This window comes from Eschrichtius robustus, chromosome 14, assembly GCF_028021215.1.
Source record: "Eschrichtius robustus isolate mEscRob2 chromosome 14, mEscRob2.pri, whole genome shotgun sequence".
NCBI lineage: Eukaryota > Metazoa > Chordata > Mammalia > Artiodactyla > Eschrichtiidae > Eschrichtius > Eschrichtius robustus.
The window spans coordinates 29323194-29341330 of record NC_090837.1 but is presented as its reverse complement, the minus strand read 5'-3'; the positions used below and the strand labels follow the sequence as shown (position 1 = coordinate 29341330).

Below are 18137 nucleotides of genomic sequence, written 5' to 3'. Positions count from 1 at the left end.
TGCGCCACCAGGGAAGCCCACATGTATCTTTTTGAATTATGGTTTTTTCAGGGTATATGCCCAGTAGTGGGATTGCTGGGTCATATGGTAGTTCTATTTTTAGTTTTTTAAGGAACCTCCATACTGTTCTCCATAGTGACTGTATCAGTTTACATTCCCACCAACAGTGCAGGAGGGTTCCCTTTTCTCCACACCCTCTCCAGCATTTATTGTTTGTAGATTTTTTGATGATGGCCATTCTGACCGATGTGAGGTGATACCTCATTGTGGTTTTGATTTGCATTTCTCTATGTTTCCATGTCTTGACTATTGTAAATAACACTGCTATGAACATAGGGGTGCACGTATCTTTAATTTTAATTTAATTTTTTTTTTTTTGGCTGTGCCGTGCGGCATGCAGGATCTTAGTTCCCCAACCAGAGATTGAACCTGTGCCCCTGCAATGGAAGTGCTGATTCTTAACCACTGGACCACCAGAGAAGTCCCTGCATGTATCTTTTAGAATTATAGTTTTGAATGAGTATATGCCCAGGAGTGGGATTGCTGGATCATATGGCAACTCTATTTTTAGTTTTTTTGAGGAACCTCCCTACTGTTTTTCATAGTGGCTGCACCAATTTACGTTACCACCAGCAGTGTAAGAGAGTCCCCTTTTCTCCCCACCCTCTCCAGCATTTATTGTTTGTAGACCTTTTTTCTTTTTTTAAATAAATTTATTTTTATTTTTTGGCTGTGTCTTTGTTGCTGCGCGCAGGCTTTCTCTAGTTGTGGCGAGCGGGGGCTACTCTTTGTTGCGGTGCATAGGCTTCTCATTGTGGTGGCTTCTCTTGTTGCGGAGCACGGGCTCTAGGCATGCGGGCTTCAGTAGTTGTGGTGCGCAGGCTCACTAGCTGTGGCTCGCGGGCTCTAGAGTGCAGGCTCAGTAGTTGTGGCTCACAGGCTTAGTTGCTCCATGGCATGTGGGATCTTCCCAGACCAGGGCTCGAACCTGTGTCCCCTGCACTGGCAGGCGGATTCTTAACCACTGAGCCACCAGGGAAGCCCTGTTTGTAGACTTTTTAATGATGGCCATTCTGACTGGTGTGAGGTGGTACCTCATTATGGTTTTGATTTGCATTTCTCTAATGATTAGTGATATTGAGCATCTGTTCATGTGCCTATTGGCCATCTGTATGTCTTCTTTGCAGAAATGTCTATTTAGGTCTTCTGCCCTTTTATCTATTGAGTTGTTTGTTTTTTATTGTTGTTGAATTGTATGAGCTGTTTGTATGTTTTCGAAATCAATCCCTTGTCGGTTGCATCATTTGCGAATATTTTCTCCCATTTTGTAGGTTGTCTTTTCATTTTGTTTATGGTTTCCTTTGATGTGTGGAAGCTTGTAAGGTTGATTAGGTCCCATTTGTTTATTTTTGTTTTTATTTCTATTGCCTTGGGAGACTTACCTAAGAAAATATTGGTACAATTTATGTCAGAGAATGTTTTGCCTATGATCTTTTCTAGGAGTTTCATGGTGTCATATCTTATGTTTAAGTCTTTAAGCCATTTTGAGTTTATTTTTGTGCATGGTGTGAGGGTGTGTTCTAACTTCATTGCTTTATATGCAGCTGTCCAACTTTCCCAACACCACTTGCTGAAGAGACTGTCTTTTTCCCCTTTTTATATTCTTGCCTCCTTTTTTGAAGATTTATTGATTGTAGGTGTGTGGGTTTATTTCTGGGCTCTCTGTTCTGTTCCGTTGATCCATGTATCTCTTTTTGTGCCAGTACCTCTATGTTTCGATAACTGTAGCTTTGTAGTATTTTCTGAAGTCTGGGAGGGTTATGCCTCCTGCTTTGTGCTTTTTCTTCAGGATTGCTTTAGCAATTCTGGGTCTTTTATGGTTCCATATAAATTTTAGGATTATTTGTTCTAGTTCTGTGAAAAATGTCATGGGTGATTTGATAGGGATCGCATTAAATCTGTAGATTGCCCCCAACATTCATATTTGAAACCCCAACTTCCAATGTGACTGTATTTGGAGATAATGCAGTATCCCTTATGAATATACATGCAAAAATCTTCAACAAAATACTAGCAAACCAAAGCCAACATCATATTTGAAGGATTATACATCATGACCAAGTGGGATTTACCTCAGAATGTCAGGTTGGTTCAACATAAGAAAATCAATCAAAGTAATACATCACATTAATAGAATGATTTTTTAAAAATCACATGATCGGTCCCACAGTATGGCCGGCGACATTAGCTAGCGCTCTCTCTACTCTCTCTAACGGGGAAACAGCGGACTACAAGAGACTGAGCTGTATCTGCCTCTATTTCCAACAAACTCACGTTCAACTTTCTCTTACAAAAAAAAGAAAAAAAAAAAAAAAGCCGGGAAAATTTTATTAACCCTTTTTTAAAAAAAAGTTAATATAAAATTATAGCAAAAAAGGAACCTGAACTTTAGTAACACAGCTGGAACAATCCACAGCGGCGGCGGCAGCGGTGGGAGAAGAGATTTAATTTAGTTGATTTTCTGTGGTTGTTGGTTGTTCGCTAGTCTCACGGTGATGGAAGCTGCACATTTTTTTGAAGGGACCGAAAAGCTGCTGGAGGTGTGGTTCTCCAGGCAGCAACCCGACGCAAACCAAGGATCTGGGGATCTTTGCACCATCCCAAGATCCGAGTGGGACATACTTTTGAAGGATGTGCAGTGTTCAATCATAAGTGTGACAAAAACTGACAAGCAGGAAGCTTACGTACTCAGTGAGAGTAGCATGTTTGTCTCCAAGAGACGTTTCATTTTGAAGACATGTGGTACCACCCTCTTGCTGAAAGCACTGGTTCCCCTGTTGAAACTTGCTAGGGATTACAGTGGGTTTGACTCAATTCAAAGCTTCTTTTATTCTTGTAAGAATTTCATGGAGCCTTCTCACCAAGGGTACCCACACCGGAATTTCCAGGAAGAAATAGAGTTTCTTAATGCAATTTTCCCAAATGGAGCAGCATATTGTATGGGACGCATGAATTCTGATTGTTGGTACTTGTGTATTTTGGATTTCCCAGAGAGTCGGGTAATCGATCAGCCAGCTCAAACCCTGGAAATTCTGATGAGTGAGCTTGACCCAGCAATTATGGACCAATTCTACATGAAAGATGGTGTTACTGCAAAGGATGTCACTCGTGAGAGTGGAATTCGTGACCTGATACCAGGTTCTGTCATTGATGCCACACCGTTCAATCCTTGTGGGCATTCAGTGAATGGAATGCAATAGGATGCAACTTATTGGACTATTCGCATCACTCCAGAACCAGAATTTTCTTATGTTAGCTTTGAAACAAACTTAAGTCAGACCTCCTATGATGACCTGATCAGGAAAGTTGTGGAAGTCTTCAAGCCAGGAAAATTTGTGACCACCCTGTTTGTAAATCAGAGTTCTAAATGTCGCACAGTGCTTTCTTCGCCCCAGAATACTGAAGGTTTTAAACGTCTTGATTGCCAGAGCGCTATGTTCAATGATTACAATTTTGTTTTTACCAGTTTTGCTAAGAAGCAGCAACAACAGCAGAGTTGATTAAGAAAAATGAAGAAAAAACGAAAAAGAGAACACACATAGAAGAAGGTGGTGGCTGCTTTTTAGATATTGATACCAAGGGCCATGCTTTCCATAACCACCACCTTGTAGTTGCAGAAAGCCCTAGATGTAATGATAGTGTAATCATTTTGAATTGTATGCATTATTATATCAAGGAGTTAGATATCTTGCATGAATGCTCTCTTCTGTGTTTAGGTATCCTATGCCACTCTTGCTGTGAAATTGAAGTGCATGTAGAAAAAACCTTTTACTATATGAAACTTTACAACACTTGTGGAAACAACTCAATTTGGTTTATGCACAGTGTAATATTTCTCCAGGTATCATCCAAAATTCCGCACAGACAAGGCTTTCGTCCTCATTAGGTGTTGGCCTCAGCCTAGCCATCTGGGACTGTTCTATTAAATTGCTACCAGGATTTTGCATCCAGTTACCTCCACTTTCTAGAACATATTCTCTACTAATGTTATTGAAACCAGTTTCTACTTCATACAGATGTTTTTGCAGCACCAATCAAAGTTCTTCTTCCACGAGTCGAGTCCTTTACGAAAATGACTGCAGTTATCCATTTTGTGTATTACTATCTCTCTGCTTCCTATACTTGTGTGACTTTAATTGATTCATTCCTCACCATGGTGTCTCCCTCCCAACCTCACCCCCTCCATAAAGCAATATGCTGTTACACTGTGGGTTTACACTAACCTTATACTCCAGAGGGGGAACGGGGGAATGGACCCTGGGCTTAATTTTCTTTTAAGGTCAAGGGAGTTTGGCATTCTTCGTTACCATGAGCTCTTTTGGAATAAGCTGGTGTTGATTAGCAAAGAAGGTGTAGATTGATACTAGGGAATATTGGCAGAACTGTATGGAAACTGTATGCCATTCTGTGCCCGCCATTAAATGAGATTAGCTTCTCATGGGTACCATGTCTTTATTAACTTGCTAAGTAGTAGTATAAAAAAAATTATCACTGAATTTGTTAGCAAGGAGATTTAAGATAAAGGTTGTGTTGGATTCAACAAGTCAAGTCAGCTCAGATGATTCACCTCAACTTTACTTTCATAGCCATTTCCACTAATTTCTATTAATGATATGCCATAATCTTTGGTTCAAGGCAGAATCGATGTCTTTGCCATCTTGTGACTTTGTGATGCATGTGATAGTGTTCTGACGGTTCCTCTTACTGGTATTTCTTTCACCATGGAGTAACATCAAGTGATGAATGAGAACTGTTCAGGTTATTCAGACATACTACACAGTGAATCAGAGTGCTATCCATAAGACATAACATACAAAATTCCAAAATGGTCAATGGGAAATGACTAGAAATACAGGCTTAAAAGAGTTGGCATCTTTTAGCTGTATTTGCTAATGTGGACATTTATTTAAGCAGCTGAGAAAAGAGCAAAGTTGACTCAATTTTGTATTTCTTCTTGTTCTCAAACAGTTTTTGATTCTTTCTGGATTGATGCAGTGATGTTTTTGTTCCTTCCGTATTTATAAATGAAACACTTTTTTTTAGTGTTTCTAAACATAAATTCTACTTGGTTTGAAATCAAGTGGTTGGAACACTTTTGACTTTTAAACATGTTGTTGTTTCAGAGCTTCATTGAAGAAGCTTTCAGTCAATGGATCAGTCCGATTCTGTAATTAGCGCACAGTACCTAATGTTTTGGTGCTGTTATGAGGACCAATGCTCAAAGTGGATTTTGTTCTTGAACAGTGTCCCAGTAGATTTGATGAACATTTATTGGCTTGAGGTCTGATCCCCCCCACCGCCCCAGCCCAATAGATTTAAGATTTCCATTTAATGTTGAGAAACTGCACAAATTTGTATGGAACAAAGCCTAGAAAAATGAAAACTATAGATCGAATAGTAATCTAAATTAATCCTCATATATATGATAGAGGAGGGAAAATTTTGGTGCCATAATTTCTCTCTTCATGGTGTTGGACTTAAATCAGTTGAAATGTATTTCTGTACCACAATTTAAGCTTCAGTAAAGGTTTGGTTAATTCGTTGTCTAGTGACATTCAGAAAGTTTTCTGTTGATGTATTTTTTTAAATAATATACATGACCAAATACTAGACATCTAAAGTTTTTATAATTAATTGAGTAAATCAATATTTAATGATCATTTTTTAAGATTTATGGGAGTTGTCATAAAGATAAGATCTCTAAGCTCCTGGGAGAACAGATTTAAGCATTTTTTTGTTAGTGGCTTCATACCTGAAGCTCAAAGGAAATCATCCGGGCTATATACCAGGATATCAAAGAGTAGAGAGGGTGTAAGTAGTAAGAATAAGAATGCTAGAATTTGGAGCTAGAAAAGTGAAAAGTTTGAAGGTGGAATAGTCTTAACATTTATTAAGAAATAGGCTCTTGATGGTGGGGTGGGGGCAGAGTCTAACTCATGGTTATTTCTATTAACTAGAACAGAGTTATAAGCTTTTGATCATTGTGCCATGCAGGTACGTATCTCATCATCTGAGTTAAAAAGGGTTGATCGTAGAAAAGCAGGTTGTTACATATGTGTGCAATACCTACAGCACCAGATTCTTTTACATGAACAGGTAACTGAGTTTGGCAGACACTTGGTGTTAATCAGATTCAGGGACATAATCTGAAAAATATGGTAAATGTGATATCACACTATGAAAGATAAAAGGCTTTTATTGTCCTAGCCAGATAACTCACCATTTCCTGGCTACCCACCTTCAAACTTGACATTCTCATATACCCTTTCTGTCATAATGGAAGAAGTATTGGTCCTTTGGATTCTATCCACCCATTCCTACCTTCAGAGACTTTCTGAGTTCACTGCAAGCATGTCCACTGTTGTTCACCATCAGTTTGTTTTACTTTTCTAGTTTCTTCCCACTTATGTTTGCTCCTTAGGGGCTACTTTATTAGTCCTTTACAAGATGACAAGTGTCAATTCTTAGCCCAAACTGAACCCTCTTCAGACTACTTCTTGCAATCTAGCATTTTCCTGAGTTGTTCAAACCAGAAACCTAGGACGAAATTGAGGCAGGGTCATAGAGATCTGTTATGTGACTAAGATTGGAAGAAAACCATTGGCAGTGTCAAGAGATGTCCAATGTGCTGTTGGATATGTGAGCTAGGAGCCCATAAAAATACGTCGAGATTTGTAATTAAACATCTTACTTGGAAGTATATTAAAAAAAATTGTACCTTGAACCTTCACACCCTAGCTTCGATAGTCCTCAATTCTGCTTTGGTACATTCATCTGTCCACTATACACACCTCTTATTAGGTAAGATTTATAAAATTGAAATACACAAATCTTAACTACAGTTTTGAAAATGGATACTTTTAGCCCACAGTCATATCAGGACAAAGGAAGGTTCCCTTATACCCCTACCTAAGCAACAAAGCACTACCCCTACTTTAGTTGGTAGTTTAACTACTATCCGTATTTTTTCACCATAGACTAGGGTTTCCCTCCCCCCCAGCTCTGAAACTAAATTGAATCACTTAATGCTTTCATTAGTATAAAGTTTTGAGAGGTTGAACCATGTATTTCTTTTTATTGCTGAGTAGTATTCCACTGTATGAATGTACCCCAATTTGTTTCGCTATTCTCCTGTTAATGAACATTTTGTTTCCAATTTTGGGAAAATATGAATAAAGCTGCTATGAACATTCACGTATAAAAACAAAACAAAACAAAAAATCACATGATCATCTCAATTGATACAGAAAAGGAATTTGACAAAATCCAACACCATTTCATTAGAGAAAACACTTGGAATACTAGGGAAGTTAACTTTCTCAACATAATAAAGGATACTTGTGAAAAACCCACAGCTAACTTCTTACTCAATGGTGAAAGACTGAAATCTTTCCCTCTAAGATCACGAACAAGACAAGGATGCCCACTTTCACCACTACTATTTTTTTCTTTATAAATTTATTTATTTATTTATTTATGGCTGCATTGGGTCTTCGTGCGGGCTTTTCTCTAGTTGCAGTGAGCAGGGGCTACTCTTCATTGAGGTGCACGGGCTTCTTGTTGCGGAGCATGGGCTCTAGGCGCACAGGCTTTGGTAGTTGTGGCACGCGGGCTCAGTAGTTGTGGCTTGTGGGCTCTAGAGCGCAGGTTCAGTAGTTGTGGCACACGGGCTTAGTTGCTCCGTGGCATGTGAGATCTTCTTGGACCAGGGCTTGAACCCGTGTCTCCTGCATTGGCAGGCAGATTCTTAACCACTACGCCCCCAGGGAAGCCCTCACCCCTACTATTTAACATTGTACTGGAAGTTCTAGCCAGATCAATTAGACAAGAAAAAGAAATATTAGGCATCCATATTGGAAAGGAAGAACACATGACATGATCCTAATTATAGAAAATCATAAACAATCCATTAAAAGTTACTAGAACTAATAAATAAATTCAGCAAAGTTGACGATACAAAATAGGGAGTGAAAGTCAATCTCTCATTCTCACTGCTTAAAGGTAATTTTCTTAGAGTTTTTTTTGGTGTGCTGTGTATGTGTCCATACAGTTTACATGTATTTACAAGCATATAAAGTATATTTTCATGTGAAAGAAATTGTAGTTTATACACTTTGCTTTTCTGATTAACATATACTTTTGTATGTTAATAGCATATACTTCCACTCAGTTCTTTAATAAGCTTTCTGGTATTCTATGGGAAAAGTATAACAGTTTCTAACCAAGGGTCAGTTAAACTGCTTCAAATTTATTTGTATCTCAGATGCTACAATGAACATTATTATTGATGCATATATATATATATACACACACACACGTGTCAGTATATATTCAGAGGATGATATCCCAGCAGAGAAATTGCTTGGTAAACATTATTACAAAAAATAAATAAGTTACATGTGTTTGGGGGCTAGGACCCTGAGACGGCGCACACGAAGCTGTGCTGCGCAATTTTTCCACCAGGTGGCAGGAGAGGTCTATTAATCTATTAGTCTATTAAAGACAACCGCGCATTGTGCATTCAGAAAACTTTTAAGTATCACAGGCTGGTCTGGATTTTTCTTCCTCCTAAATGATGTTACTGTTGTTCATCTATAACAATGCTAATTATTTTCTATAAGGTGAAGCTGATGTGATATTTTCCGCCTGTGGTCATGACTTGTGCTGCTGTTCCTGGTAATGCGCCTCAAGTAAAGGAATCTAAAGACACAATATTAATATCTCCTACATGAAAACAAGTAAGAGAGTGAATTACAACATCAAACCCTAACAATGCAAGTTTCATGAATGACAATAGCAGAACATTTAGAATATTCCTAGTCACCACTTTACTTGGTAGTGATCAAACATTTTTCTAAAACTGTTGGTCACAGTAGTGCACAAAAATCATAAAGTTCCTAGATTTTTCCTAGTTGTATCTTCTCGAGAGAAAACTGATGATTGTTTTGGACACCAGACCCCTTGGTCATAAGCCATCTTTGCAATGCCAGAGGCATAATGGGAATTGGATAGAATTAAAGTGCCCAGAAGCAGAAATAAGGAGCAAAAGTTAGACTACTTATTGTAGAGACTTACTTCAGGAATTGTATTTAAGGGTTGGGAAGAGGAATTAATTATATAGAAACATATACCATAGAAAGTAAAAGCTCACAGGCATATACTGTTTTAATAAAACATGAGAATATCTTGGCTGTGTTGAGGTTCAGGATAGTTCTGACTCTGGTTAGAGAACTTGTCTCTGGATACCAATAATATTCCTACATAGGATCTTGGAAGATCTAGATGTTGATGGTGCCGGCTGGAATCCTGCCCTTCTGCCCTCTTGTTCTAACTGCATGGAGGGTTGAGGAATCCCTGTAAGTCAGATCTTCATGATCATTGTATTTCAGGATCAATTAAACATCACAGCCTAATGAAGAATATCCATGACAGTGGGAAAGGAATGGCTCCAAAAGTTCTTCAAAACTCCTGGGAGATTTGAAGAGAACAATGCTGGGAGATTGATTTTCTCTCTAAATTAAAAAGCTATTCTGGTACAGCAGTTTTCAAACTTATTTATTTTTAGCAGCAGACTCTTGTAAAAGTGAAATTTTGACACCGAATCTCAATATATAAAATGTGAATAGATTAACAAAAAAGACTAGGACCACCGGTTGAAAAGCCTCTCAGTTTACCCCACAGGTGACCCACGAAGGCACTAGGATTTCCTAAACTCGACCAGGTGTCTCTGCAGTGGTGACAACAGATGGAGCCCCACCCACCCTGGCCAACCTGCTCCCAGGTTCATGATGCCCTTGGAGTCATCCTTGACTCACTGAACAGGCACTTATCCGGAGCTCACTGTTTGCCAGATACCGGGACCGAGCGTGGGCACACAGAAATGAGCCAGGCCTGGTCCCATCCCAGAGCTCAGTCTAGTGCAGGACGCCTTTCCAAACTCCAGAGCGCTGTGATTGCCTCAGCTGCTCATTAACAATGCCTGTTCCTGGACCTCACCCCAAGGTAACAATTCAAAAGCTAAAAGAGAGGTCGAGCCTAGACACCTGCTTCCTTAATAAGCATAATCTGGTGGGAGAGACAGAAACATAAACTGGTGCAGTAATTATAAAACAGTGTGCTGAGAGTGACGATGGAGGTATCAGGAGCAGCCGCAGGAGGGCGAGGGGGCCGAGGAGCACCCCAGGGCACGGCCAAACAGAGCTCTGGAGGGGGTGTGGCAGGGTGATGGGACACCGCTCTGAGGGGCCAGCTAGGGAGCTGTGCAGGAACCCGGAGAGGGTGATGCTGGACGGAGCCATGTCAGCAGTCAGCAGGGATGGTGACAGCAATACTAACCACGGTCATGTACTCTGTTCTCATTAATTCCCACAAGTCCCAAAGGACTTTTTGTTTTTTTTTTACTAGTAGCGTTCCCATGTCAAGGATGGTGATACTGACATTTGGAGAGGTTAGCAATTTGCAGCATGGGAGCCAGGACTGGAACCCAGGTTTGTTCCTCTTCAAACCCATGCCTTCAGCTACAACTATTAAATCGTATTGGCTCTTAAAGAATGCGGAAGAAGTAAGGGATTAAAACAATCTAGAAGAGGTAAATCCCAAAGGACTCGATGTTTGTTTGGATGTAGGGGTCCAGGTCTAGCTTGGGATGCCTGGGTGATGCCAGGGACCTGGGCAGTGCATCCTAGCGGAGGAGTCTGTTTAAGTGGGAGATTCGTGGCCATGCTGCGTTTGAAGTAGGACCTAGAGAACGCCCCGTGGGCAACTGGACAGGTGGGTAGGAATGAGATGGAGAGGCAGGCCGGGGACTTAGTGGAAACCAGGACACTCAGTGAATCACTCAGGGAGCAGGTGTAGAGGGAGAAGAACAGAGAGGGAAGAGGCGTGTGTCCGGGGAAGGACCAGTGCAGAGGATGCAGACGGAGCAGAGGTCCCAGGAGAGAAAGCCCAGTACTTCTCATGCAGCACAGAGGCCCGGGGGAGGGGGACAGAACAGCACCCGTTGGACTGGAAGTGCGATGGTTACTGATGACTAACGAGAGGTTCCGGGAGCCCGTTCCAGCCTGCGGTGGAATACGTAGCAGTAAAGGAGCAGGAAGAGCAGATGCGGACTCCTGCTTTGAAAGGTTTAGATGTGAAGTGGGGCACAGCTCCCAAGATGCTGTGTGGTGGGGCCAGGGGTCTCCACTTCTAACAGGCTCCTGGGCAGCTCTGCTGCTCCTGGACCAGACTTGGTGGAACAGAGTGAAACGGTGGTCTTTGACCAAAAATGGAGGTAGCAGTATAGACTTGAAGCCGGGTGTGACGTTCATCTGTGTTCAACAGGCATTGATTTATTGTGTGCCTATTGGGTTTCTGACTCTGGAAGTAACAAGGATAATGATAACCTAGTTCCTGATGGTCATAACACGTGGTGGTAAGTCTCGGATGCAAGTACGTACAAGTAGTGATGGAACCACAGAGGTGCTGACACCTGAGCCAGGCTTGGCTGCTGGGACCCAACAGCTGTGTGTGAGATGGCTTTGAAGGTGAGGCGGGTGCAGGTCACAGTGAGCCTGGAGGCCACCCTCACTGTGCTCCTGCCCTCAGGCCCCAGCTCCACCACTAAGTAGTGTCTCTACAGAGATGTTTCCTGGTTAGGGTCTTGGTTTCCCCACAAACTCTCACTGCAATGTCTTCTGTCACCATTGGCCCAGTTTCTTCAGCCTCATGCTCAATCGTGTTTGTGGAAAATGCTGATTGTAAATGATGATGCTCTTTTTTTTTTTTTAACTTTTTTTCCAGTGGTTTGAGAGATGGCAATTTATTTATTTATTTATTTATTTATTTATCTATTTATTTATTTATGGCTGCATTGGGTCTTCGTTGCTGCGCGCGGGCTTTTCTCTAGTTGCGGTGAGCGGGGGGCTACTCTTCATTGCAGTGCACGGGCTTCTTATTGCGGTGGCTTCTCTTGTTGTGCAGCGCAGGCCATAGGCACGAGGGCTTCAGTAGTTGTGGCACGCAGGCTCAGTAGTTGTGGCTCGCGGGCTCTAGAGCGCAGGCTCAGTAGTTGTGGCACACGGGCTTAGTTGCTCCACAGTATGTGGGATCCTCCCGGACCAGGGCTCGAACCTGTGTCCCCTGTGTTGGCAGGCAGATTCTTAACCACTGTGCCACTAGGGAAGTCCAATGATGATGCTTTTTAAAGCCAGAATTACAGCACTGAGCTCAGAGCCCAGCACAGGGCGTGTTCCATAGCTGGCTACAATGGCCAGTCACTGCAGCATGGCTGTGGGGGATTCATCTCAGCTCTGCCCTCAGAGTGTGATCACTCGGCGCACTTTTATACCTCCTCAAACCCCAGTCTGCTCGCTAATAAAATGGGCAGCAGTGCTGACATGGGAAGATCGCCATGAGGTTAGAGCGCAGGTGGCAAAGGTGGAGTGTGTGGAGCGTGGAGATGGTGGGGCCAGGGTCCTAGCCCAGGTCTTTGGGCTGCTTCTGCTCTCTCCCCACTTCACTGACTCATCGCACAGGTAGGCTCAGGATGACCGCTCGCTGTGGGTGTTGCGCTGGGTGCTGCCCTTACACCCCAGCTCTTTCTGCAGAGGGTCACCCTCTTCTCAAACTAGCATCTCGCTCCTCTGCATTTGAGCTGTATTTGTGGTAGTGCAGGGTAAATACAAATCTAGAGTAAAAATGATTTTTCCTGAGTGCAAAAGGGAAAGCGTCTCTCCTTTACCCTTTCTTAAAGCATCTACTCTAAAACACTTCTAAGTTGTCTTTTTGAGATCTAGGTAAATGTTTTTATTTATTTTTAATTAAAAAAAACTTTTTTGGCTGCGTTGGGTCCTCGTTGCTGCGCGTGGGCTTTCTCTAGTTGCGGCGAGCGGGGGCTACTCTTCGTTGCGGTGCCTGTGCTTTTCATTGCAGTGGCTTCTCTTGTTGCGGAGCACGGGCTCTAGGTGCGCGGGTTTCAGTAGTTGTGGCACGGGAGGTCAGTAGTTGTGGTTTGTGGGCTCTAGAGCATGCGGGCTTCAGTAGTTGTGGCGCATAGGCTCAGTAGTTGTGGCTTGCAGGCTCTAGAGTGCAGGATCAGTAGTTGTGGCGCACGGGCTTAATTGCTCTGCGGCATGAGGGATCTTCCTGGACCAGGGCTCGAACCCATGTCCCCTGAGTTGGCAGGCGGATTCTTAACCGCTGCGCCACCAGCGAAGTCCTATGTGAATATTTTTAAAGGCTAAGTAGGCCTTTGGCCAGTTGAAGAACCCAGGAATGTTTTTTCTCAGGGACCTGGGAGCCATCCTTTTGAAACATTATCCTAACTTACAGGGAGCACCTGGCTTCAGGCTGCAACCCTACCTTCTATGGTAATGAGAAATGTATTTCTCCTTTGGACAAAGACAAGTAGCGAACCAAAGTGGCCACTCCAGTTGCCGGGTTAATTTAGGATGAGCTCTGACAAGCGGTGCTGTCAGTCCGCTCACTTGACATCCGGGCCTCTAGAGTCGCACCTGCCTGGCTACATAAAGGGTTGGATTTCGTGGGGTCTTCGAACCCCGCAGCGGACTGCCTGCGAGGGGCCTCACGTTCTGGTTTAAGGCCTTTCCACTCCTGCTGCTTCCTTCCCCGCCCCACTCCGCGGAGAGACTTGTTGGGCTGGTGGAACACACACACTGTTCCTTATTCTTCCCAACAGTGGGAACCAGCATGGCTGGAAGGAGCTTTGGGAAAATTTGGACCACCCGACCAGTAGGAATGAGCCCCGCCCCCATCCCCGCAGTGGCTCCGGGGGGCCCCGCCCCGCCCCGCCCCCGCCCAGCTGCGTAGTCGGTGTCTGCCTCAGGCACGGCTACTGCCAGTCACTCTGCGCAGCCGTGGTGCCGCCGCTCTCGTGATGGGCGGGCGCCCCGCCCAGTCCCGACCCGCCCACTCCCTAAATGCCTGGCACACCGCGTCCACACGCCCCGCCCCCCGCGGAGCGGAGCATCCCGGCCCTGGAGCTTCCCCGGGCCTGTAGCACCCCGGGACACGCTCTGTGTGGGCGGCGATGAGGGTCTGGAGCTCGGAGCATGTGTTCGGGTGAGCCGGCTGCGACCGCAGTGGGTCCAGACTGGCCTGGGCCTGGGCCTGGGCCGCGGCCTCCGGGAGGGCGGGCTCTGTCCCTCGTTGGACCGCGCTGCGGGCAGTGACCTGAAAGGGCCCGGGGTCGGGGGACCGCGTCTTCGCCCCCGCCGGCCTGGCCTCACGTCGCGCGGGGCTGTCACAAGGGGCGGGGGCGGGACCCGCCAAGTGGCTGATCACGGCCTCCAGAGGGAGCCGGCGTGGGCACGTGGGGGCTTTGGCCCTGAATGCACTGTGGGCACGGAAAGCCTCCAGCTGATTAAAAGTGCCCTCGTGACCTAGGCGGTATTTTCTCTTGTCACTTTATCTGTGACACTCTGAGCTCATTCTTTCATATTTTTTAAAGGAACTAAGATATTTAAATTCCTTGATCCCACTTAGAACAGCATTTCGTTTTTTAATTTAAAAAATACTGCATGAAATAGAATTGTCATCCTTTGGCCTTTTCATGTAAAATTATAATGAAAATTTATCAGTGGGTTAAAAACCTCCAAAATTATTTTAATGAAATCTTTAGACTTGATGGGATCCAATTTTAGTGTTGATTTTTGTACAGCCTGCAGCCTGTAGAAAAATCTCATCTGGGGTTCCATTCCCAGACTGACTCCAGCGATTTTCTCAGTTCTCCCAGAGATGGGGCATGGCGGGCACTATCTGGATGCAGAGGGGACAGGTTAAGTTCCTGCAGATGGTGGATGCCCAGGCTGTGCAGCTCAGGCCAGGACTGCCCTACAAATTCAGGAAATGTTGGTCGACAAGCAGAAGTGAATTGTCAGCTGTGAAAAGTCACTATTGATAATACTCACCCATTTAAATCATACAATTCAACGACTTTTAGTAAATTTACATAGTTGTACAACATCTCCGTAGTCCAGTTTTAGAACATTTCCTCATCCTGCAAAGACCCCTCATGCCCATCTGCAGTCACTCTCCACTCCTCTCCCCAGCCAGATCAGTATCTGCTTCCTGTTTCTATGGATTTGCCTTTTCTGGACACTTCACATAAATGCAATCATACACCAAACCGTCTTCTGTGTTTGGCTGCTTTCACTTAGCATGATTGTTGAGGTTCATCCGTGTGGTAGCGTGCATCCTTGCTTCAACCCTCACTTCATTCATTTTGTGTCCCTGGCACGTAGTAGGTGCTCAGAGAGGGACCAAGGAATATCCTGGGGAGCAGATGTCCTTTGAAATGAGGGCGACTGTCCACCAGAGGAATTCCCGTCAACCCCTGAGCTCCTGTGGACTGGGCACAGATCTCCTCCCATTGATTTTTGAACTTAAACGCTAAGCGCCATGATGAGAATTGACAAATGTGGAAGACAGCTGTGGGGAGGTCACGCGGCTGCCAGGGCGGGTGACATGATGCTGTGTGGCAGCATCACATCTGCAGGACGGTACAGATTTGGAAGCCTGGCTTTCTAGCTGAGCTTACCGTGGAGTTTTCCCCTTGCTTAGTCCCTTGAAATCCCTGATTTTTTTCCTCTGAGGATTACACACCTTTTTCTTTCTGTACTTGTTTTCTTTTTATATGTTTGTTGAATATTTGATTGGAAATTAATAAATTTACTCTTGAAAGGCCAAAAATAATCAGGCACAAAGACTCTAAAAAATCTTTTTTATTGAAATACAGTTGATTTACAATGTTGTATTAGTCCCCCCCACCCCCTGCCGCACCACAGACATGTGGGATCTTAGTTCCCTGACCAGGGCGCAAAGTGCGCCCCTGCAGTAGAAGCATGGAGTCTCAACCACTGGACCACCAGGGAAGTCCAACAATGTTGTATTTGTTTTAGGTGTACTGCAAAGTGATTCAGATATATATATATATATATATATATATATATATATATGTATATATATATATATATACTCTTTTTTAGTTTCTCTTCCATTATAGGTTATTACAAGATACTGAGTATAGTTCCCTGTGCTATACACAGGTCCTTGTTGGTTATGTATTTTATGTATAGCAGTGTGTATATTTTAATTCCCAACTCCTAATTTAATTCCCTACCTTCCCCGTTTGGTAATCATAAGTTTGTTTTCTATGTCTGTGAGTCTATTTCTGTTTTGTAAATAAGTTCATTTGTATCATTTTTTTATTAGATTCCACATATAAGCAATATCATATGATATTTGTCTTTGCTTGACTTTTACTTCACTTTGTATGATAATCTCCAGGTCCATCCATGTTGCTGCAAATGACATTACTTCATTCTTTTGTATAGCTGAATAGTATTCCGTCGTGTACGTATACCACATCTTCTTTATCCGTTCATCTTTAGATGGACATTTAGGTTGCTTCCATATCTTGGCTATTGTAAATAGTGCTGCAGTGAACATTGGGGTGCATGTATCTTTTAGAATTATAGTTTTCTCTGATATATGCCCAGGAATGGGATTGCAGGATCATATGGTAACTCTATTTTTAGTTTTTTGAGGAACATCCCTACTGTTTTCCATAGTGGCTGCACCAATTTACATTTGCACAAACAGTGTAAGAGGGTTCCCTTTTCTCCACACCCTCTCCAGCATTTGTTATTTGTAGACTTTTTAATGATGGCCGCTCTGACTGGTGTGAAGTGGTACCTCATTGTAGTCTTGATTTACATTTCTCTAATGATTAACAATGTTGAGCATCTTTTCATGTGCCTATTGGCCATCTGTATGTCTTCTTTGGAGAAATGTCTATTTAGGTCTTCTGCCCATTTTTTGATTGGGTTTTTTTTGTTGTTGTTGTTATTGAGCTGTATGAGCTGTTTGTATATTTTGGAAATTAATCAGTTGCATCGTTTGCAAAATTTTCTCCCATTCCGTAGGTTGTCTTTTTGTTTCGTGTTGTTTCCTTTGCCGGGGCACGAAAGCTTTTGAGTCAAGTTTTCCTCCATTGTTCACACACCGAAGAAACCCTGGGCACTGGAGATCAGACAGAGCTGAGAGCAGTATAAACTCCCACAGAAATGGAGAGCCCTTTGGTTTCAAGTAGATTAAATAGTAGTGGAAAATATAGGACCGAAATAGAAACATATAGAAAGGGGCACTTAAAAATTAACAGGTTTGTAAATGCAGGTTTATAAATCCCATCCTTACAGCATTGACTGAGGTTTCAGGTGGACTATAACAAAATGTTTAATAACAGCCAGTATGAGTAGATTCCCAGCAGAGTCAAGGCCGTACACTGCTTGGATTCCAGCAGTTCCCAGGAGAGGTCTCTAGTAGGCAGTGTCCCTCTCAGGGAAGTAAGGAGGAGAGGCTGCCCTAAAGCAGGCTTGCTCTCTGGTCAGGAGGAGGGAACCCCCTCCCTTTTTAAATAAGAGAGATGGAATGTTACAGGTAGGAGGTGAAGTGCCCACTGTCCCCTCCTAGTGCTGTTCCCTCCTCTCTCTCACAGGCGGTCATGATTGTGAACCTGGTGGGTAGTAGCCTCCTGAAGGTATATGTTCCATAAACAAAATGTAGTATTGTTTGTTTTTTTAAAATAGAAATCACTGGCACCATCTTGTACAGATCTTTTCAGTTTCCCTTTCTTCTCAACAGTGTGTTCCTGAGATCTGTGTGTGTGTGTGTGTATCTGTTTGAGATCTGGGTGTATGCATGTACACACACACATTTGTATCTCAGCTGTATAATATTCTAATATTCCATTTATTCCATAAAGAATATGTCACCATTTTTTCTTTCTCTTATTGAAGGGACATTGTTTCCCCCTTATTACAAATCATGTTGTGGTGACCACTCCTGTGTATATTTCTGGGTCACTTAATCAAGGGCCTACTTAGGCCAGAAATCCTCAAACTCGTCAGCAGTAGGACCTCTTTACACTCTTAGAAAATATTGGGGACCCAAACAGTGTTTGTGTATGTGGGTTAAATCTACTAATATTTACCATATTAGAAATTAAAACGGATAAATTTTAAGATATTTATTAATTTATTAAAATTAACAGTAATAAACCCATTACATTAACATAA

The 18137-nt window shown here is 43.0% G+C and overlaps 1 protein-coding gene and 1 pseudogene across 18 annotated transcripts in view; both read left to right on the top strand.

Moving 5' to 3' along the window:
- The window catches only part of PRELID3A (PRELI domain containing 3A), a 75692-nt gene that overhangs the window by 12909 nt on the left and 44646 nt on the right, over positions 1–18137 (top strand). For 16 of the 18 annotated variants that reach the window (XR_011076347.1, XR_011076345.1, XM_068563605.1 and 13 more), the window contains exon 1: positions 14029–14121. The exons of the other annotated variants lie outside the window; for them this stretch is intronic. Coding sequence is in view for 14 of the 16 variants with exons in the window: in XM_068563605.1 (XP_068419706.1) it covers positions 14090–14121 (32 nt within the window). In the remaining 2 variants the exon portion in view is untranslated. Of the gene's footprint in view, positions 1–14028; positions 14122–18137 lie in introns of those variants that run through there. 18 annotated transcript variants of the gene reach the window in all.
- Positions 2556–3657, top strand: LOC137776785 (S-adenosylmethionine decarboxylase proenzyme-like; annotated as a pseudogene).